This window comes from Magnolia sinica, chromosome 5 (genome assembly GCF_029962835.1).
Source record: "Magnolia sinica isolate HGM2019 chromosome 5, MsV1, whole genome shotgun sequence".
Lineage (NCBI taxonomy): Eukaryota > Viridiplantae > Streptophyta > Magnoliopsida > Magnoliales > Magnoliaceae > Magnolia > Magnolia sinica.
Genome location: NC_080577.1, coordinates 4,770,271 through 4,793,156, shown reverse-complemented (window position 1 = coordinate 4,793,156; position 22,886 = coordinate 4,770,271). Strand labels below are relative to the sequence as shown.

The 22,886-nt window shown below is 43.2% G+C and overlaps 2 protein-coding genes across 3 annotated transcripts; both read right to left on the bottom strand.

Moving 5' to 3' along the window:
• Window positions 1-8,294: 8,294 nt before the first annotated feature.
• Window positions 8,295-9,727, bottom strand: LOC131245204 (uncharacterized). Its single transcript, XM_058244502.1, has one exon. It carries the CDS (start codon window positions 9,530-9,532, stop codon window positions 8,438-8,440), a length of 1,095 nt encoding a protein of 364 aa, XP_058100485.1. The 5' UTR covers window positions 9,533-9,727; the 3' UTR covers window positions 8,295-8,437.
• A 3,190-nt stretch (window positions 9,728-12,917) lies between these two features.
• LOC131245203 (protein IQ-DOMAIN 21-like) lies at window positions 12,918-21,363 on the bottom strand. 2 transcript variants are annotated; one of them, XM_058244501.1, is made up of 5 exons: window positions 21,068-21,363; window positions 20,880-20,954; window positions 16,389-16,679; window positions 15,609-15,971; window positions 12,918-13,814 (listed from the first exon to the last, which is right to left on the bottom strand). In XM_058244501.1, exons 2-5 carry the CDS (start codon window positions 20,946-20,948, stop codon window positions 13,215-13,217), a joined length of 1,323 nt encoding a protein of 440 aa, XP_058100484.1. In that variant the 5' UTR covers window positions 20,949-20,954; window positions 21,068-21,363; the 3' UTR covers window positions 12,918-13,214. The 2 variants fall into 2 exon arrangements, with proteins under 2 accessions (XP_058100484.1, XP_058100483.1); XM_058244500.1 differs by having other exon boundaries at window positions 12,918-13,817; window positions 21,068-21,362.
• Between the last annotated feature and the right edge of the window lie 1,523 nt (window positions 21,364-22,886).

Sequence of the window (22,886 nt, the reverse complement as noted above, 5' to 3'; positions counted from 1 at the left end):
GAAGCGGATTGGCTGGTGTACCACACATCACTTATATAGCTGCTGTACGTACGTGTCGTGCGAAGACGAGCACTGACGCTCCTCGAGCTCCGAGTTGTACGAACGGTTCAAAGGAGATCAAAGTTACATGGCCCCATGGTGATGTATGTATTATATCTGCACCGTTCATCTATTTTTAGAGATTATGTTATAGCATTATCCAAAAAATGAATTATATCCAAAGATCATCTGGACCACACCACAAATAGCAGCGGAGATAATGATTTTCACCGTTAAACAATTCGTAGGTCCCACCATAACGTTTATTTTCCATCCAATCTGTTCATTAGGTCAAAAAGACATGAATGAAGAGGAAAAACAAATTTCATATTTATCTAAAACTTATGTGACCCCAAAGAGGGTTTCAATGGTAGACATTCAATCCCCACTGCATTTTGCAGTGTGGTCCCTTGATGGTTAGATATATCTTATTTCTCATCTCAAGCTTTACGAGATCCATCCAAACGCATGGACAGTTGGATATAACACATACCTCGTGATCAGACCCACAAAACTCACTTACCTAAATATAACAGACATATAACTCGTCTGAGGTACACCAGCCAATTCGCTTCCCAAGGCAAGTTTATATCTAACTATTCTAACCGGGCTTGGATAGCGTGGTGTAGAACACAGCTCCATATATCTATGGGCCCAACAATGACGTCATGTCATTTAATCATTTTTCTAACTCATTTTAGAATAATATCCCAAAATTAAGACAGGTCCAAATCTCAGGTGAGCCGCACCATAGAAAACACCTATGGGTGAAAGTTGAGCCTAAAATATTTTATAGGGTCTACTGTGATGTTTAATTGCCGTCCAACCTATCGATAAGGTCACATACATGTGGATGAATGGGAAATATAAAATTTACTTGATCCAAAACTTCTGTACTCCTTAAGAGGTTTACAATGATAGACATTCGATTCCTTATTGTCTCGTATAATGCGATTAACTGAAGGTTTTGACATGCCTTATCTCTTAGTGTATGTAATATAATGATAAGAAAAATAATGAACAGAACGCATAAAAGGTATGCAACATGGTTGGGCCTACAAAATAGACTAATATGGACCTCATATCGGTGGGGCCACCATGGAAACCTTCCTCAAGGTGACCATGATATTTACAAGCTATCTAAACCATTCATAGAATTATTAACACTTATTTAAACCATAGGTACAAATGTCATCCTGAGACAAAACTTATTATTTTCAATCAATTCATATTGTTTCTGTGTGGTATAGCCCATATCAATTTTGGATTACCTTAATTTTAAACTCCTGCCTTATCGTGGGCTTGCAAGACTAATGAATGTAGTGAATTTGTCACAAGCATCTCCATAGGCCCCACACAACTTTCCACAACAGGGGCATTGGATCCCATCCACATCTAACCGTCCCAGTATGTGGTCGAGCCAAGTTGAACCCGACTCGTGTACACCCCTGCCAAGGTGTAGCCCACTTGAGTGAGGGACGCTGTGGCCCTTGCTGTCAGAAGCCGTGTGGGGCCTAAAGAAATGCCGGTGACAAATCAAGCCCATCCGTTTTGTAAGGCTGCATTATGATAGAAATATAAAAATCAAGCGAATAAAATCTAATTGGCCACACCAAATGAAACAGGGGGAACGGAAACGCCCACCATTAAAAAATTACTGGAGCTGAACATGATGTTTATATGTTATCCTAACTGTTCATGGGGTTATTACCACTTACACAAATTGGGACGTGGAGTCTCTTCACAAGCCTTCCCCGTAAAGTTCTTACGGTGGGAAACTAGGTAGGGCCTACTATGATGTTTGTGATAAATCCACCCCATTCATCCATTTTGCCCGCCCATTTCAGGATATAAGACCCAAAGTGAGGAAAATCCTAAACCCAAGGAAACCACATAAGGGGAAAAAGTCGGGAAAGAAGTGCCAATGGTTGAAACTTTTCTAGGGTCCACCTTGACCTTTATATGCCATCCAAACCCTTTATAAGGTCATTCCCAATTGGATGAATTAAAAAAACCCAAAACTTTGCCAAAACTTTAGTAGCTATGCAAAAGGTTCAACAGTAGTCATTCAATCAACCGTGATTGTTCAATCCCCACTGTATTATCTGGTTTGGCCCACTTGACTTTCGGATGCACCTTTTTGTTTTTTTTGCCTGGTGTCCTAAAATGAGCTAAAAAAATGAAAGGATTATGATTTTTTTTGTAAACTTCCTAGCTGGCCCCACCCTACCTCCCTAGTAACTTCTAGTTAAAGGCATGAAATCCTCCTCCCATGAACTGTGGTATGGTCGCCGACACAAAGTTTCCAAAGATGGGCATTTAATCCCCATGTTTCGTATTTCTTAGCCCACCTGATTTTTGAGTTTTTGAGTCAACATGGTTTTTGAGGCAGAGTCCAAATACACTGGCAGCATGCACCCAATGGGCTAGGTGGGCCTCAACCCACATCCCACATCAGCAACTAGTCATGTCTTCATAAAGAGAACATGACATGTGATTAAATGGGCCCACCAATCAAAGTAAACTATTATTATTTTTAATTCCTAACCGTCCTATTAATGTCCCTTTAGTCATATAATCAAACAATCATAAATATTTGTCCATCAAGGACTCATAACTCAGCTTAATGTTAATTACTTTTATATCACTCATATAAAGTATAAAAGTTTCTCTTTGTTTTAATTCAAGATCTAAAATATTTTCCAAATTCTAAATAGATACATAACTATGCAAGTTTGTTACTCACAGGGATGTCAATGGACTGGGTTTAAGCTAGGCAAAATTAAATTTTTGAATAGGCCCGCTGGAAGAATTCAAAATCCGTCGGCGCCGCTCAACAACTTGGATTCGAGTACTTTTAGTTGAGGGAGATATGTAGTTGGAGATGTTTGTTACATGGGGATTTGGCATTGTGTTTGACCGTAAACATGTATTGTCCATTGCATATTAGGCTTAATTCCCTATGTATTTCTACAACCGTTGTGATCACATAATGGTGGGTCACATGCATATACAATTAGGCACATTTTGTACTGGGGAATTTAAGTTTTATTTTTATTTTTAGAAATCTTCATCGATTTCGCAGAGTTTGGACCATATAATGAGTAGAGGAGTTTGAATTTTATGCCACACATTTGAGCAGACTTGCACGATTAACAAGTTGGCTCTTACACTCTCATCACATGTAAGTGATTAAAAAGAAAAAGTAGACATTCCCTCACTGAATGTGGTAAAGGCATAGAATTGAAGGATGGGCATAATGCCAATTTGCAAAGGTTGTTGGGCTGTACGTCTATGGACATAAATCCGGCTCACACATCTAATGTACCATGGTTAATGTATGTTTAGACCATGGATGAGAGATAATTCATATATATTATGAATGAAATAATTTGAATAGGTTGTTCTCATGAAGGTCATTATCCTTTCTTTGGTGGTAGACTCTCAAGAGTTTCAACACAAGATTGGAAGTGATCAACCTCATCTTATTCCAAGCCCATCTACATACTCCATTACTTTTTGAGCTAGTCAAGCAGGCGTAGAACATGAATTGAGCGAGATTCTCCTGCCCCTTCGACAGCCATTCCTGTGATTATATCCTCTTACACCACCGCAATGCAACATATGTCACTAAAGTTGGGATCATGGATGGCATAAAATGACTTGTAACATAGCAATATTGACACTTGAAGGATGAGTATTGTTGATGCAAAAAACCTGACACACATCCTTCTTCGTCACGACCTGCACAAGGAAGATGTAAAGGGGACCCTGGCTAGAGTCGGGGAACCTCCGATGCTTAAGTCAGTTGATGAACAAGAAAGAAAGTCTTTTTGAGGTATTTTCTATGTACCTTTGATCTTAGAGACGTCCATCTTTTATAGGAGTGGGAGGTCCTGACATGCAGGGATTCTCTTCTTAATTCTTAGGATATTTGATTTGGTTACGGATTTTATCCGATCTCGAGATTCTTAGGACCGGAGATCTGTGTGTTGGATTTTCAAGACGGTATTAAGGATTACACCGTCTCTTCCTTGCTCGGCTCTACCTTAACCGACTCTGGTAGCAAACAAGTCTCGACTGGCTACAAGGATGAAGCTTTTTACCTTCTGTCAGACGAAATAGAGTCGGCTCATGGCCGATGTCCTTCCTCAATCCGATAGCCAACACTATAATCGGACTAATATAACTCGGTTTTATGGTCGATCAAGTGACTTCTAACATTCGGGTCTTAATCGGCCCTTTTGGACGTTCCTGCCTCGTTAACCAAATCAACTTTATGCATCTTGTATATTTTGCCTATGGCTCTTGACTCTTTAATTCTCGGTCGGATTTCATTTCCTACAAATCCGAGCTAAATCTCTCATTTAGGCTTCTTCTTGTCTCGGTCCAACCCGTTGCCTCGGACTTTCTGGCAGTGTCAGTAGAGTTGGTCTATTTCATAACCGGGTCTCCGGACTTGTCATATTTTCCCCCAACAAGTATAAAAATTAATTTGCAAAGAAAGCATATCTTGCAAATGTACTCTATCCAAGGTTATCTATACTGTGTGTTTTATCCACACCTTCCATTTATTTTGGATCGTTATTTTAAGGCATGGCCCAAAAATGAATAAAACTATGGTGATTGACCTCCCACCATTCATAACTTCATAGGCCCACTCTAGTGTTTATTTGCCATCAAAACTGTTGAGATCACATGTACCTTGGATGAAGAGAAAACACAAATATCAGCCTGCTCCAAAACTTTTGTAGCTCAAAATTAGAAGTTTTTAACTAGTGTTGGGTGTTCAATCACCGCTTTTTCTTGTCAGATTTGAATCGGCCTCATTTTTTGGCTCATGCCCTAAAACGAGCTAGCGAAATGGATGAACAGCATGGATAGAAGACATGCATCATCGTGGGGCCCAAAGAGCGTTGTCCCATAGTGAGTGGCTGCCAATAGGTGATCCATGTCCCCCAGGTGTCGACTCAAGTGACCATCTAGTGTGCCATAAAATAAATCTAGTCCCTTTTTAAAGTTATTGGGCAAAGATCATAGCAAGATAGTTTCATATTTAGATCCACCTCCGATGAATGATCTTGTGGAACAATTTTTACATGCCACTGAATGGATGGTTTAGATCCTCTCGACATCATGGCTTTTCAGAGGAAGCCTATGAGGAGTAAACTAGGCCTAATATATAGTCCATACAGGTGAAGTTGATGCCAACCAAGTCCAAATGTAAGTGTATGAAAAGTTCCTGTACACTAACTTTTGCCACTAGATCACTGCTCTTCATCATTAATTAGTTAAATTTAAAATTGGTATTTTAGTATTCTATTTATTTTATTAGGTATACTAATAGAATTCTCAAATTGGTATCGCAACTTATATGAAGCATGACATCGAGAAGATAGAATGTGCCACAACTGCCTACCGCTCAACATCGTCACAATTATAGCTCTAGGCAATATCTCGGTTTGGAAATTTATCGAGAGATTTTTAAATTTTGAGTTTTTCTCTTAAGATAGTATCAAGAAAATGTTGTTGAAAATAAAAATAAAAATAAAAAATATTACATTATCATCATATAAGCTTGATCCAACTCGTTGAGATCCACAATACTTCATAGTTCACAATTATCCTCTATCAAGGTTTGCAACTTCATTTGGACTATGGGTCATCAATTATTTTCTCACTATCGTTATTTTAGTCATTTTCCTTACCCTTTTTTTAATCCAGGAAAGGACTTGTAGAAGTCGAGCACCATCTTCCTCGAGGATAAGTACTTCGAATTTACGAAGTTTCTCTGGACTCCTCACAAAGATGCCTCCAATTCACGAAAAAAAAAAAAAATCTAAAAAATTCAAAATATTCTTATTGATGATAAAAATTGAGTTTACAACTCTTTCAATAAGGCTATGAACACTAGGGAGAAGTTTCGGAATCATACTATAATTAAAATTCTTAGAAATCGCGATTTACTATAAATAGTAAACAAGACGGTCACGATTCCTACTAGTGCGCATGGTTTTCGGCCAAAAATATTAGGTGTCTTATTTGGCCGAACCATGATATTCCCCAAATTATTCTAAGCACTTTTCATGTTGGGCACAACTTCGAAAAAGCCCAATGGATGAAGATTTATACTCAAACTAAAATTAACTATAGATAGTAAAAATGAAATTAAAATAGGAATTCGATCGTTGATTTAATGGTATTTCACAAATTCAGCATGCACAATCCGGAATAGTGGGGATAGGTGGCTAAAGTAGCTCGTCCGACCCCAAAATCATATGTGACACGATAAATAACTCATTCTAGTTTGTGAGATATGTCCGTTTAGGTTTTGACGGTCCAAATCACCTCCATCTCCGACCAGGCCTTTTCTAGTCCATCCTGGCCATGAAATTATAGGCAACCCACTCTACATCATTTTTAAAGTTGAACAATGCAGTCCTTCTAATCGGAGTTCTTAAAGCCTTTAAATATATGTGTTTGACATTATAACATGTATTTCAAAGAACATATTTTTGTGTTAAGATGAAGAGAACTCCATTTGTAATCAATTACAAACTATTAAGGTTTTTTTAATATGGCATTGCTATTGCAATAATATCATTTTTTAGAGATCAGGACTTTCTGCCCGGCCAAACTTCAGGACTCCATATAGCCTCCCCCATCGCAGGAAAAGTCGTTGGCTTTGTCGTATTTCTTGAATTTCTCTCTCAATGCTGTCATAGGAAATGACAAAGCATGAAAGATACTACCACATTTTTTGGACTTATGTCCCTTGAGGTAGATAATTTTTCTTGATATACCTAAGCTGAGATGTAAGATCATTCGATTAACATAGGCCACTCATCTTTTATCTTCGTCCCAGTAGGGATGGGGATTTCCTGCCAAAGGATTTTGTTGTTTCTATACTGGCATGCTAGGTGGGGTCCACCGTGATGCTTGTGAGAAATCCACCCCGTTTTGTAAGTTCATTTTAGGTCATGCAATTATAAAAAAAACAAAAAAAAAAACCAAGGATATTCAAATCTCAAGTAAGCCACAAAAGATGAAAGGAAAGAAATACCTACCATTGAAAACTTCTTGGCGTCTCCAAACAACCGTTTGTAAAGTCCCACTGGGATGAAGTGAAAACACAAAAAAGCTGATTAGCCTTGTACAAATTAATGATAGACATTGAGTCCTCACAGTCTCCTCTCGTGTTTTGGATTTACCTTATTTTTCATGGCATGTTTTAAAATGAGCTTTCAAAATATACTAACGGGATGGATTTCTCAGCAACATCATGGTGGCCCCACCTAAGCATCCCAGCACAAACTCCTTTTGCAGGAAATCCGCAAGAACGTACCATATCTTTTATAGTCGTCCATTTTTTCTTCTCACACAAGGAGCAGGAGAGCCGACTTCAGGCATGTTGATGGTAGGCTCTATTTACAAATGGTCCAGATCTCATCAGGCACATTCTAGCTCGCATGATGACCTGAATTGCTTCTTCAATATATTCTAGCTACCTCTTCTATCTCTCTCCATGCAAATACATTTGATTGACGCCGTTGATTTGTGAAGACCCACTAAAGATAAAGTCTTACATATCCTTTGAAACCGTCCATTCAGCATCCCCTGATGCCGATGGAAGAGTTTCAGATATCATAGTCATCTAAAAGGAAATTGAAGAAGATGGATGGGTAGGATTATCTTGCAAACGACATTTCTGAAAAATCATCCATGCATGATAGGTCCGACGACATGGACTGGCCGGATTGATGCATCACCTTCCACTTGTACAACGGAGAGAAGAGATCATGTCTGTACCTCTTTCCGTTCTTATAGCTCCTAACAAAAACGTATATACAAATATAATTACGGACCCGGATCCCGTGTTAGTTTCGCACCATTTAAAAGATCACAGTGACTTTTCAAACGTACACATGCCATAGACAATCCAGACCGCCCGCATCTCTGACTAAACTGTGAAGGGAGAATAACCGGAAATTTGCTTTGATAAAATGATATTAACCATCTGACTTTTCCCTTCCAACTGTGACCGTTCATGATTTTACTTTTAACCATCCATTTAATAGCCACAAATTAGACGATTAGGATTACTTGACCAGTATGATTTTAGATATAACCTCCATCCACGGTGGGACCCACAATTTAAATGGTCCGGACAGATGTACATCAGTGCCACGTGTGAGGAGGATGAATCACCACCATTTCTAAACGGTACAAAATCAACACAGGAGTCTACTGTATAATTAACAGAGCAACGAGATTCTTTGCCGTGGTTTCATTCTTATGCAGTTATCAAAATACAACAACAATAATACAGTACATTCACCGTAAACGTATACGGTGCACGCTACCGTGCGCCGGATTGCGCTGCGGGCCCTTTTCAAACCTAATAATGACAAAGAGGGCATAGCACTAACCCGTTCTCGTTGCACACTGCGCACCTCACCGTCTGCTTCCCGTCCCCACCCAGCACCTTACAACTCCCATTACATTCCAAGCACGGCACAAACCTCGCTCCTCCGCATCCCTCACACGCTCTCCTCCCAAGCGCCCTCCCTACCCCGACCCAGTCCAGCAACTCACCGAGTCGACCCGACTCGTTCAGGTCCACCACCTCCTCCACTCCTCCCAAGTACCTCCCCTTCAAGAACAGCCTCGGCACGCCCGCCCCTTCCCCAACCATCTCCTTCAACTCGCTAAGGAAGCCGCCGTGCAGCGACACGTCTCGCTCGTCCACCGCGACTCGTTGCCCTTCCAGCAATGCCCGCAACCGTTGGCAGTCTTCGAACGTGCGCCGCACACCTCGCAGAGAGGTCGTGTACAGAACCACAGCGTCGGACCCGCCCGGCGGGCACTTCTCCGGGTACGCTGCCAGCGGGTCGCGACGAGTCCTCCCACCGAGTCGCCTCGGCTCGGATTCTCGATCGACCTTCCCCTGCCTCTCCAACCTGTCTCTGATGATGAAGCTGTTCTCCCTCACAGGCTTGAAACCCTCAGAATCTATCTTGGAACCGTCGTGCTCGGGCGGGGGTAGTTTCGGAAGTCGAGTTTCTGTCTTCTGCGTCGAGACCTTGGCATCTAGCTCTTCGAGAGTGTGGAAAGACTGGGTTTTTTTCATGATAGGTTTTTGAAGGGTCGGACTATCTTGCGCCGGGGGGTAGGGTTTGGTGCCCGGCGGGTCGGCTTCCGAGGCGGGCGGGGGTTTCTGATTCAAGGTGGGCTTGAGATCTTCCAAGGCCTTGCTGACTTCGGACCATGAGTGCGGCGCGTCGGATGCGAGCTCGAACGTGTCGAGCTTCTCGAGGATGGGAGCCGGCACGTGCGACGATTTCTCATGGTGGTGCTGTTGCTGCTGGGCGGTGGCGATGAGCCACGGCTCCTCGATGGCGTTGATGTCGAAGAGGGCGAAGCTGGTCGGGGCCGGACGGTACACGTCCGCCGCGATGGACGAATCGATGCGTTTGGAAGAAGTGCATCCCATCTCTCTCTCGTCTTTGCTTTTGTGTGCCGGGAGGCGTAGGGAGCCTTTTGAGGAGGTCTCGTATCGTAGGGCTGGCTTTCGGTTTATCTTGTTTTTGTGGGAGAGATGATTTGCTACTGCTAAGCCTTAAAGATGATGCCTGGCGATGTTTCTGCCACGTAGAGTTAGAGAGTTTCGACGGAAGCTTGGATTGGGCAGTGACACGTAGGTGAATGGATTTGCTTTGGACGGTAGAAAATGGAGGCCAGAGAATTTATGATCGGAAGTGGGGGCCACATCGTAATCGTTAAAACGATCGAAAATGATACAGAAGATTTGAGAAGATGCTCCCGTTATCAGAGAGAATTCTTTGATAATATGGCAGATGGGTGCCTCTAACCCGGTGTTTCACGGCTCCCCGGTAACCGCAAGCTATGTGGGGCCACCATAATGTTTTTGTTATATCCACTCCGTCCATCAGTTTAGTCAGCTCATTTTAGGGCATGAGCCCAAAAACTATGGGATCCAAAACTCAAGTGAGCCATATAACATAAGAAACAGCGGGGATGGAGATGCGTACCGTTTAAACCTTTCTGGGCCCACAGTGATGTTCGGATAACATCCTATCCATTCATAAGGTGATTACCACGTGGATGAAGGAAAAAACCATTATAAACCTAAACTAAAATTTCTGTGACCCACTAAGGTTTCTACTGCAAGCATTAAATCCTCATTCGTGTTTCCCAACTTAAAAGAGTTTTGAACATGCCAGATGCAAAAATACATACGGCCTACCTTGAGAAAATCAAATACAAGAAATTCCACTGTTAGAGGATGACATATTAGTATATATCAAATAACTTTTACACTCTAACAAAGTGTCATACACATGGAGTTACTGCTCGGGGGCAGAAGTTAAAACTAGAGCGGGGCATTGAGTTGAGTTGGATTGAGTTAGGGCTGACTCAACTCGATTCGATTTTGAAATAGGCCTGACCCAAACTTGATCCGATTGGTATGACCTAGATTGATCTGGATCGAGACCGATCCAATCAAAAGCACCGAGTCAAGTCGAGTTGGCACCAAGTCGAATTGAGAGATGATGGAGGGAAGGAGTGGAGAGGAGAGAGTGGAGGAGGAGGAGGAGGAAGAGGGTGATGGTGGTGGGTGGTTGCTGGGCTTGGAAGAGGAAGAGGAGGATGAGGGAGGGAGGGAGTGGAGAGGAGGAGGAGGAGGAGGAGGAGGATGAGGGTGATGGTGTTGGGTGGTTGTCGGGGCTTGGAAGAGGAGGAGGATGAGGGAGGGAGAGAGAGTTCGGGATCGGATCGAGATAGAGTGCTGCAGGTAGGGTTAGAGAATTGGGTCGAGTAGGGCTTCGAATCGGGTCGAGTCTAACCGGATCAAGTTTCGGGATAACTTGAACTCCACTTAGTTTGAGTTCGGATCGGGTGAAGCCTACTCGGTTCGAACCAATTCACCCATTTAGTTTGGGTCGAGTCGGATTTGAATGAGTCAGACGAGTCGGGTTAGCTGGATCGAGTTGTCCAGTGCCCATCTCTAGTTAAAACCCCCTTACCACTGAGGTCATAGGCAATTATCTTCTCAAAGTAGAGCTTCGAAACCATGGGTCTAATGTAGGTGGGTCTTTATTAATTTTGCAATTATCTTTGTGGACATTAAATGGGAGAATGCATATGAGGGAGACCATCTACATGACATTATGCTTTATGCGCTTTAGATATAGACCATTAATCGGTCGACCACTTAGAAGCTCTAATCCAACATTCTTGAGTCAACGATCATTAGGTGAGGCCGCAATTTAAGAAATAGGGGCCACTGTAAAAACTTTGCCAAGTTGTTGTAAGATGTTCAACTTGTTTCAACGTTGGAGCCCTCACCTAATGAACGGACCATCTTCTTGCACAAAATTCTCATCCAGAGTTAGATGTGGCAATTTCTTGGGTCAGTCAGCCCTTGTGCCATTCGCTGTTAAGATGAGTTCAGGTCAAGGTAAATGGTTAGTTGGCCTGGCTCAAGTAAGAAAATGTAGTCTATTTAAATAAATAGGGTTAAACTCATCCCGCCCATGTAAGTTACCAAGGGGACTTTTGGATCATAAGTTACTTAAAATATGCTACTTTAGAAAGCTACTAATATGTATTAGTACTGTTAAGTTTTTTTTTTTAAAAATAACTTATTTGGTGGTATCCAAACGATCGCTGGATGACTTGACATGACTCACCCCAAAAATTTAGAAAAAAGGGGTCCTTATAAATTTTAAAGGGAATAGCGCACCACATAAGCTATTTTGACTAGATAGCCTGCGTTGGATTTGCCAAGTTCATTGTTAAATAAAAAACATTGAAGACAAGTACATCATGTATTCAAACATGACCATTATAAGGGTTGATTGTCTATTCATAGTACTATCCATGCAGGAACATAATAATCTATCCATGTGCATCACTTGATAAATGCTCACACGCAACTAGTTATACATCCATCTATTGGACCCAATCATGTTGTTTGTATGCCGTCCCATACTTCCACGGTGGTAACCCCACAATGAAAATGGAATATTGCCTCAAAAATCAAGTCGAAAGGACTAATAGATGTGGTCCATTTAATATTCGGATGTATCTGATTTTAGGATAACCCATTTTCATGGTGGGACTACCTTACTAGACAGGTTGGATGTTATGCAAACACTATGGTCGGCCTCACGCATAACTAGTTAAATGTATAACTACTGTTTGAGCATTTCTTACTTTGTTCTCAAACCTTTATAAATGACACTCAATGTGACCTATTATCAATCTAAACCATTCATTCATTCATACTACAACTATGAGTAAGCCAAAATGTAAGAATCATGCATATTCATTGGAACGAGGAGAATTTGTTATAACTATTCATTATATATGAGCCACAAATCCCGTGGTTTGAGTAGGATCACCTTATTGACATGATTTTAGCACAATGGTTTACTCTGGAAGCATAAATTAATCAACAGTTGGGATTAACAATAGGCCACCTTTATGCTATTTAAAAGGTTTGAGGACGTTGCCAAGACCTATGTGCATGTACATGCATGTAGTATTTTTGACTGGGCCATGATGGCAGTACCTATGCCCTATGTTGTCTTCTTAAACATTAGTTGGGTCGTGCTGGGTAGGATGAGGTTGACCCTGACCAGCTTACAAATAAAAGAGTGGGCCAAAACACAGTCGCATCTTGAATTGAGGGGGGAGGTTGGGTTTAGACCAAGGGCTATTTGCTCTGCTATTTGGCCCAAGCTTGGCTGAGGAAGAGTTGCGGGGAGAAAAACAAAAATATGCTGATTCAGGTCAGACATACTATATATAATTATATAATACTTCATAATAAATAGAAAGAAAAAGAAAAGTAAGAACATTCCATTTAATTTTCATTTAAAATCATTTACTATTTCAACCCAATATCATCGATGAACAATACAGTTGTACCAGCTACAGCCCATGTCAAACAGTCCAATGAAGGGTGATATGATACGACCCGGCATTGCGACGGCAAGATAAACTCCACAAATATTATCTATATAGTATTATGATTTACAAGATTAAAGTCCTCTCCCATAAATACATAAATACATGTAATCTCATTGCATTAACAATAATATTAGAAAAAAACAATATAAATTTAGAGAACATAGAGGGATATGCGATCATCCGAAACCGCTCTTCCGACCTTGCCCAACACGAGGCGGGGTCCGATCATCTCCGACGCTGGAATCAGGACTGTAGCTGGTGACCCGTCGAGCTGGTAGGCGCACCCCATTTGGCTTTGGGCTTGGGCTCCTCACCGCATGGTAGGCTGACATCCCTCCCCCTGAGCTCGATGAATCTGCACCACCAAATGCCCGCTTTGCAGACGGGTTCGCCCGCTGCTTACTGCAGCTCTGGCTCCGAACCTTAGCTTTGGCCGATTGTGTTGGGGCCATGTAACTGGGGACCACCACAGGAATATCTCGTCCCTCGCCAACCGTCTCGGACGGTACGTGCTGGTCCACGGAAGTGCGTGGGTGCGTATTTGAAAATCTCGTTGTATCAGTGGGGTTGCGGCCTACTGGTCTTGGGATGTCGATCTCGACTGTTCTTTCCGAAGTGTCGTCGGTGTTCGTGACAGTGGCATAGGAGCTCTCTGGTGGCGGTGGCGCTACGGGTCGGTCGTGCCATGGCTGAGAGGCCATCCAACGCTCGAGCCAGTTCCATCCCAATTGGGGCGTCTCCGCCTCCGACGCCCACAGATGCTGATGTTGCTGCTGCTGCTGCAGTGGGACCATCAATCAGAGGTCAGGCCGGTCTGATCATCGGATGGGCCAGATACGAAAATAAATGGATGTTTAAAACAATTTAATGGATGGTCCACCGTATATGTGTATGTCCCCCAAATAGGAGCCGTCCAAGTAATGAGGACCACGGTGGATAGATTTTAACCCAAGAAATGCAAATACGATCCTTTTTGTTTTTTTTTTTCTGGTTAGCTTACCCCCACTAGGGAATCGATACCAAGTGCAAATATGATTCTAATCAGCCGGTTCGTGGGCATCTTCATGTAGCGAAAAATGGGCCATTTTCGTCGAACAGATGTCCATTTATCAGAGGGTCAGGATTTCTTGATCAATCTGATTTTGGGGATGCCACAAATCCGTATTATGTCTCACAATATGGACGGCTTGGATTTGAGGTGCATGGCACGTGTAAAACAGGGATGCTGCCCTTTTGTGGTATGATGCCGAAAGCCCCATGGTTCCCCGCGCACAAACGTCAAACGTGTGCGAAGCAGATGCCAAGAAAAGTGGACTTGCGAGTTCAAACACCAACCGTTCTAGCGGTCCCATTTCTGGCGGCGTATGCTCCGAAGTCCGGAAATGGATGGGCTACTCGACCCGCCACCAGCCCCGTGGCTGGTGGTCGGTGCTGTGTGGGCCCCACCATGATGTATGTGTTTCATCCATTTTTTACAGATGATTTTAGGCTTTGTCCCAAAAATGAGAGGGATATAAATCTCAGGTGGACCACACCACAGGAAGACAATATTGATTGGATATCTACCATTAAAATCCTCCTAAGGCCCACTGTACTGTTTATTTGACATCCAATCTGTTGATTAGGTCATACAGACTCGGATGAAGGGAAAAGACAAATATCAGATTGATCCAAAACTTTAATTTCCCCCAAAAAAATTTTAATGGTTCGACGTTCATTTAACATTGTTTCCTGTAATGTGGTCCACTTGAGATTGGGATGTACCTAATTTTTGGTCTCATACCATGAAATGATCTAGAAAAATAGATGGACAGCATGGATGAAATACATACATCATGGGGGGCCCACAGAGCACAATGGCTGGTGGCAGGGGGAGTAGCCCATCCATTTTCCCCAAGTCCACCCACGCCTGAGTCGGGCTTATGTCAGGATGGGCTTGACAATCAAATGCTGAGACCAGAAGTTTTCAGTAATAGGGTTGTGCTGGCCCTATACAGAGCCCAAATTAGTAAGGCGTGGGTCCAACCTCGCTCAAACCTGGCCCACTATGGACACACTCTGACCAGGCTCTGTCACCCAAGTCCCATTCAAGGTGGCAACGGGTCAGTCTGCCAGCAGGTCAACTGCCCCAACCTGCTTCTCAAGGTTTGGGCCAACTTAATTCTGTCGTCGGCCAGGCTTGGATTAGAAAATGTAGCTCATTTAAGTAAATGGGTCGGACTCAGCTTGAACCCTTCACAACCTCACCCAGTCAGTCAATCAAGCTTGACCCATTCACAATTAAATGGGTCTGATCAGGATGAGTTTGGGATTTTGATGACCCAATCTCGGCCCACTGTCCAAGATAAGTAGGTCCAGGCCCGGCCAAAAGCCAGGTTGGGGAGCTACCCAGCCCATTGCAACCTTAGCCATATGGTAATGGATCATGATTCGGGCCATAATTCTTGGCCCATTACGAAGAAGGTCAGGGTCGGGCTTACCCGACTAGACCCTTGTCCGATCCATTACCACGCCTGAGCCTATTGTCTTGAAGGTGGACCCATCTTTCTCATAACTAGGGTCAAAATTACCTGATAAGTAAAAGCATAAGCAAGGGCCCTCTCGCGTCTGATCACAGCATCGTGCTTCCTTTGAGACTCAGCCCTTATCGTCTCCAAGCTTTGGGGCCTTCCATCCCAGCCGTCCATTTCCATGTCCGTCACGTACGTGTTCTTCTGACCTTGCATTTCGTTTTCTTCTTCTTCTTCTTCCAATTTCTTGTGGTAAGTCTTCTCCTCGACCAGCTGGAGGCGTCGTGCTCTAACTCTCCTTTGAACACGTACGAGGGCTTGCATGCACCGCATCGTCATCTGGGCCTGTTTTCGTACGTTGTGTCCGCGTACGAGCGCCTGCAGCCTCACCAGCCCTTTCAACGCGCGCAGAGCTCTTCGTGCCTACAAAACCATCATCCACGCCGTAGCATGCACGTGAGAAGACCATATACGACGCCTTAAAGCGAGAAGTGATCACATACAGGCATAGCCCCACCCTTCCAGCCATCGTGTCACGTGCGTAGGACACATCGATTTACTTCCATAAAATCAAGCAGATCAATTCATTAGCTGGGCCACACCTTTATAAATGGATTCATGAACATTGGGCTTGGTCCAGGGCCAACAAATTCTTTCAGGATTGGGCTTGGGCCATTAGTGTGGGCTCGGGCCTACCTAGCCCTCCCAAACACAGCCCACTGCACTCCTTTTTTGGTTGGTTAGCCCGCCCAAACTCAGCCCACTGCACCCCTTCTTTTTTTTTGGTTAGCCCGCCCCAACTCAGCCCACTGCACCCCTAATTTCTTAGCTAGCACTCACCAGGTATCCTCTGTAGAAAGCCTGAATGATGGTGGCAGCCCTTTCTTCGTCGGGCTGGCGTCGATATCCAGCTAGTCTGACAACTCTCGCGGCCGCCTGTGCAGCCACAACAGCCGCTTCCGCGGCGGCGGCGGTTGCCATGGCCACAGCCATCGCGTGGCCTTGATCATCGGATGTGGGAGAATGCATTGCGCTCTCATCATTAGTAATGTCAGGCGAGGTTCCCTCAGGGAAATGTTCCAGAGAGACCACCTCCGGCATATCTGGCTGCCATTTCTGTGTGTTTTCTTTCTGCACATCACGTGTAGATTGTTAGGAAAATATAGCACTGCACTGCAAGAAAAGGGACTGTTGTCCACTACAAGGCCCACCAGGTTGTATATGTATAATCCACTCCTTATATCAGGTTCTTGTCGATGTCAGCCTTCTTAATCTAAAAAATCAGCTAGATCCATAACTCAGATGGGCCACACCTCATGGAACAATGGGGATGGGATGCCAACCACAGGTTTATATATGAGGCCACCATGGTGTCTTTCTTTCATCAAAGCCGTTAATCAGGTGTACATCACCAGGATGAAGAAAATATTGAATACATGAATAAATAAAACCTGATATAAACGGCAGGCGGGCCACACCATGTGAACTTAGCTATTTTGGGAGCAGTTTCATTTTATATTGTTCCCATTGGTGTGGCCTACATGAGTTTTTAATCTGGCTTACATTATGTATGTTTCATATAATTGTTCTCGCTTGATGGACGGAGTGGATTTTACATATAAAAAATGGTGGACCCCACAGCTTGGGCCTTTTACAAGCTGATTAAAACGGGCGTCATAGACTAAACATGGCAAACTTGCACTTGTAGGGTGGTAGGGTCGGTTGATTTGGTGGACGACCGTGCTTGCCTTCGTCACAGACTAAGCATCAAGGTCTTTTCCAACTACGTTAGCCAAGATATTAAATGGACGGCCGTTGGCATCTGGGCCTAAAAAACCTATAATGGGCACCATTCGGCCCCTTTTGGGGCCCAAGTATGTTTGAGTAACAATTTATTTGAGGCTAGGCCCAAGCGCGAATGGGCGGTTTACATAAAAAGAAAACAGAGAGAAAAAAAGAGCATTGAGCAAATTAGATAGATTGATCAAACGGATAAGACTGCCTTATCAACGATTTTGTGGGTTAGATTCCATAGAAATGATTGCCCTACCAGATTAAAGGTCCAGATCACCCTAAGACCATTACCACACATATGATGGAGATTCCAGTGACGGCATCATGGTTATCACTAGCATTGGAACCGGAATTAATGAGGCTCTTCCAGATTCGTGAACCGGAATCAGCTGTTTTACGAACGGGGCACAGCAGCCCAGCTTTGTGAGGCCCACCATATCGTAGGTTTGACATCTACTCCCTTAATCAGGTGAGGGCTCTTATGTCCATTATAAATAGTGAACGAACAGCTCAATACAAAACTCATATGGGCCACGCCACTAGGAACAATGTAAATTGAACCTAAAACCTATGGCCCGCCTGAATTTTGGATCAGGCTGACTTTTATATTTTCCCTTCATCCTGTTGGGCACAGCTAATGAACGGTTCTAACGAATGGCCGCACATAAAATAAAATAAATAAATAAATAAAACCAAGGGTTAGATTCCCTGTCGTGTGGGCCACCTCAGTTGTGGATGAGGCCGATTTTTAATCTCAGGGCTTAGCCTCAACTGATCGATGGAGTAGATGACCCAAAGACAACATATTGTAGGGATATTTTCACAATGGATTCGGGTGGGGTGACCTGTGGGAGGATGGATGACCCATGTGAGGCACGTGATGTGGTCCATAAAGTAGTCAAAGTGGGCCTCGGCTAATTTGTCATGATTTCAGAGAAAGTGATTAATTGTCTTGATTTAAACTATATAGCGATGATTAATACAGTTACATTTTCACATCGAGCTGGGTACAGAAGCATGCTTTTTGCCTCGGTAGCCATCATCATCTTTCAATGGCTCAGATTACGGAATAATAGCTTATTTACAATAACACGTTGGATCGTGAGTCGTGATAAAAACGAAATCAAAAGAAAATAAAACACAAGCAAAACCACAAAAACGAGATAAATAAATTAATAAAACACTGGCAAAACCGCGAAGAGAAAAGATGAGTAATACATGGACTCGGTCACTCCGTTCACACGTTTGCTTGCCACACACGCACCTTTACACCCAGCACGCATGCCAACCTGGCACGTGCGTTGGACATCTGAGCAGAGCATAAGTTGGCCCCATCGTCAAGATGACCATTTGCAAAAATCGTGAGAATCGGCTCATCAGGTGGGCCACTGTTATTAGAAATAGGGAACGGTTTAGATAAACGGCTCACATCCAAAGTACGTGTGAACCGCCTGATGAGCGGACCAAATGAATTTTTTATATGTGGTGATCTTCGCAGTGTGTGCCACCTTACCAACCACTCGGATGTCCTACACACTTTCCAGGCTGGCCTGCGTTCTGCCTGTAAAAGTACACGGGATGCAGTACACATGCAGGAGATCCGGACCTTTCACCTTACACGCACCGGGCGATCTAGCCCTGATCGGAGGACTCTTGAGAAGTAAGGTTGGCTAGCAAAAAAACCAGCGATCAGCATTCAATGGGTAAGATTCCTCCAATAGATGGTCAGGATCTACGCATCGTGTCGTAAATACACTGAATAACCGGTTTCTCCGCATCTCTGCGACGTATACGGAGACTAGGGGACCGGAATCGGGTGGAACACCGGGCGCGGATTAGATACTGACAAGGTCAGTAGCCAAAACGCTACTGAAGTGACGTCACCAAGCTCTGTGGACCCCACCATGATGCATGTGTTGTATCCATACGGTCCAACCATTTGTAGAGAACGTTTTATGTCATTAGAAAAGGAATGATATAGATCTAAAATTCCAGTGGACCCACCACAGAAAACCGTGGGATCAGTCACACCCACCGTTGAAACATTTATAGGGCCGACCATGATTTATTTTTTAGATCCAACCTATTCATAAATTAACATAGAAATTAACATAGAGATAGATGAAGTGAAAACAAAAATATAAGCTCATTCGGAAACTTCTGTGGCCCCTAAGAAGTTTTGAACGGTGGATGTCACTGTCCCCACTGTTTTCTATGGTGAGGTCCACTTGAACTTGTATCTATCTTGTTATTTTTATCATGCCATAAAACGATCTCTCCAAATGGATGGACGGTATGGATATAACAAATGCATCATGGTAGGGCCCACAGAGCATGATGACGTCACTTCATAGCGATTTGGATACTGACCTTGTCAGTATCTAATCCGCGCCCAGAACACCTGTTTAACCGGCCACGTAAACCGCACCCAACTCTGCGGGACCCACTATTTGTCTATTTATATCCGCGCCGTCCATCATATGAGAAACCTGATCTGAACCGTACATGAAAAACATCTGCCCAATGAGAGAAAATCCAATTGGCCACATCAGTGGGACCAATGTAAAATTTCTCCTAAAACCTGTAGTTCATAAGGTGTGGCCCACCTGAGTTTGGATCAACAGGATTATTTTCAATCTAAATTCATCATTGTGAGTTACACGTGATTAACAGGTTTGATGAAAGATACAAACCATGGTGGCCCCACACACAGACCTATGGTTGGCATCCCATCTCCATTGTTCCCCATGGTATAGCCCACCTTAGCACTGAGTCGCGCTAATTATTTCTCGGCAGGCCATAGTATCAAGAACAGATCCAGATGGACGGGCTGGATTTCAAATATTAAAAATGGTGCCCCCCACAGAACTTGGGTGTTGTACGCCCTGCAGTTTGATGAGAGATACAAACCATGGTGGCCCCACACACAAACGTATGGTTGGCATTCTATCTCCATTGTTCCCTATGGTGTAGCCCACCTGAGCACTGAGTTACGCTAATTATTTTAGCACATGCCATAGTATCGAGAACAGATCCTGATGGACGGAGTGAATTTCAAATATACAGAACGGTGGGCCCCAAGGAACTTGGGTGTTGTACGCACTGCGTAAAACATGCATTGTCGAGAATACTGGTATGATACTATGCTTGATACGCAACGTACGCATTATTAACGTCTAGCGCTTGAAACTTTCTTAATAACCAAGAAAAACCAACAGCAAGTATTGCGAGTCGCCATTTGGAGTGATACTCATGTGTTGCCGTATTGACCCACACGCGTAGATCACCGGGGTATTGTGACCGTCCATCTTCTGGCCGCTATTGTTGATGTGCCATGTTCTAAATCTGACCAACGATTTAATGAGTTGAATTTAAGCCACTGATTTTTATTTTTTTTCTTTTCAACAGCCCGCAACAAACCGTAACTACGATGGTCAGAGACCTTGATCTAGCCAGAATTTCGCTTCCATAATCAACCTTCCTCAGATAACCGATGAGGGGCATTTACGTCATAAAAAAAGATGAGATTTCCCTTACCTTCTTTTCCGAGCGTTTAGAAGACGACGACTTGAAGACTCTCTTAAACCAGTTCGCCTTCTTCCCCATTCTTATCTGCATCCACAAAACGACAAAAAATTCCGATAACTGAAGCATCTGGCGCGAGAAAATCACGAAAACCGCATCAATTTATCGGGAATTTCACAAATACAAAAACAGAAATCGACCTGGAAAGAATTCCGAACTTCTTAGGATATTATTTACAGAGACTCTCCTTCCAGTTCCATTGTACGGTCATTCGTGTATCGCGTGAGAACGAATAATTTCTGGGGAAGAAATCGCGAGATGCGATTGGGAGAGCATTTCTGGCCGAGTTTGGGAAACCGATTTTTTTTCTTGCAGCGACGGAGGTATATATTGCGTGTCGACAGGAGGCGTCAGGATTTTGACGGGGGGTGTCAGGATTTTGACGGGAAGGGCGCTGGAGAGGAAAGAGGGATGGAAGGGAAGAGAGTATTAACTGCAACTGCGAGCAGTCGCCGATCGTATTTATCGTTTTTCACGGGGGAGTTATTTGATACTCTGGCGGTGTATGACACTTGATACGCATGCACATAGAAACGGTACACGTGGCATATATTAACTCACATTGAACTGAAAAGTTTGTATTAAACAGTTTTGATAATTTACAGTAACAAAATTAGATTGGTTGAAAAATATTCTCTCCGAATCGTAGCCATTGTTTCTTTGGAATAAAAACCATTGCTGGCCGTCCAATGAATTCCCATCAATTTAATAATTACATGAAAATAAAAGCTTAATTTCTTTTTCAAGATACATGTGAACGGTTACACACATTTTGGACGGGTTATTTTTAATCAAATTTCTCCGGTGCATATATTTCCTAAGTAAAATCTTAGTGCCTGCGTACCATATATCACTTCCTGACAGAGTATCGAACTTCTTCTCTCCTCACGGACTTTCCCCACTATTAGCGAATGGGAAATCGACGCGTGTCCAGCAGTTGGTAGCCCTTTTTGGCCCCATGGAATGTTTAGTGTAACCGCTCGCATGAGATGGACGTGGAGCATCAAAGTATACACGTGCTTCTTGTGTGGAAGATTTGATTATTCATATGATGGGACCCAACAGCTAAATCAGATGGGGAAAGTAGAGTGGAAGTTGGCTTTACTGGTATGCTAATGATATAATTGAATATGAACCGTTGATACTTTTCCACCCGTCCATTTTTGTCATATTATTTTGGTTCCATCACAAGTGAAACGAATAAACACAGTACGGTCTAAATGTTGGACGGTCTGGATCTTACATCCGTGATAAGTGTTTTATATGCGTAGTTGCGTACAACCGTGCATTCTCTTCCATCTCACACGTACGAGAATACTAAGATTTATTATTTTATTTATTAAAAAAGAAAAACCCTCAGCTAACGAGCCGGAGACGAGCTTCCAGTTTACTTCACGCAAAATGGCAAAACAAGAAAGAAGGTAAAAGAGAAATTGACCATTGTAGACGCCACCTTTTACCCGACGACTTTTTACAGCACTCCCAAACTTTACTTTGCCAAAGTAAGCCATCCTGTACGGACACACGATTGCAAACGAAATACCTTGTATTAACGGTGGCTAAACACCTATGGCTACGGTTATAATTCGTAGCCATAGTTTATAAATGCAGCGGTATTTTCGCCTGCAAATAGTATGTCCGTCTAGAATGGCCTACTTTGGAAAAGTAAAATTTGGGAGCGCTGTTAAAAGACGCCGGGTAAAAGGTGGCATCTAAAATTTAAAAATAAAATCAATTGATACTCTGGTAGACTGTGAGCATTCTACACGCATGCACTCGTCACTGTCTACGTAGCACGGATTAACTCAATCTGAACCGTCCAAATAGCGGGAACAACTGTATTTGTATTAGAAACAGGTAATTATGGTGATGTATTCGGTACGTGTACGATCGTGGACGTAATCTGGTAGATTAAAATCAAAGCAGGCCACGGTCCTAATTCAGATAGTAGCTTTCCAC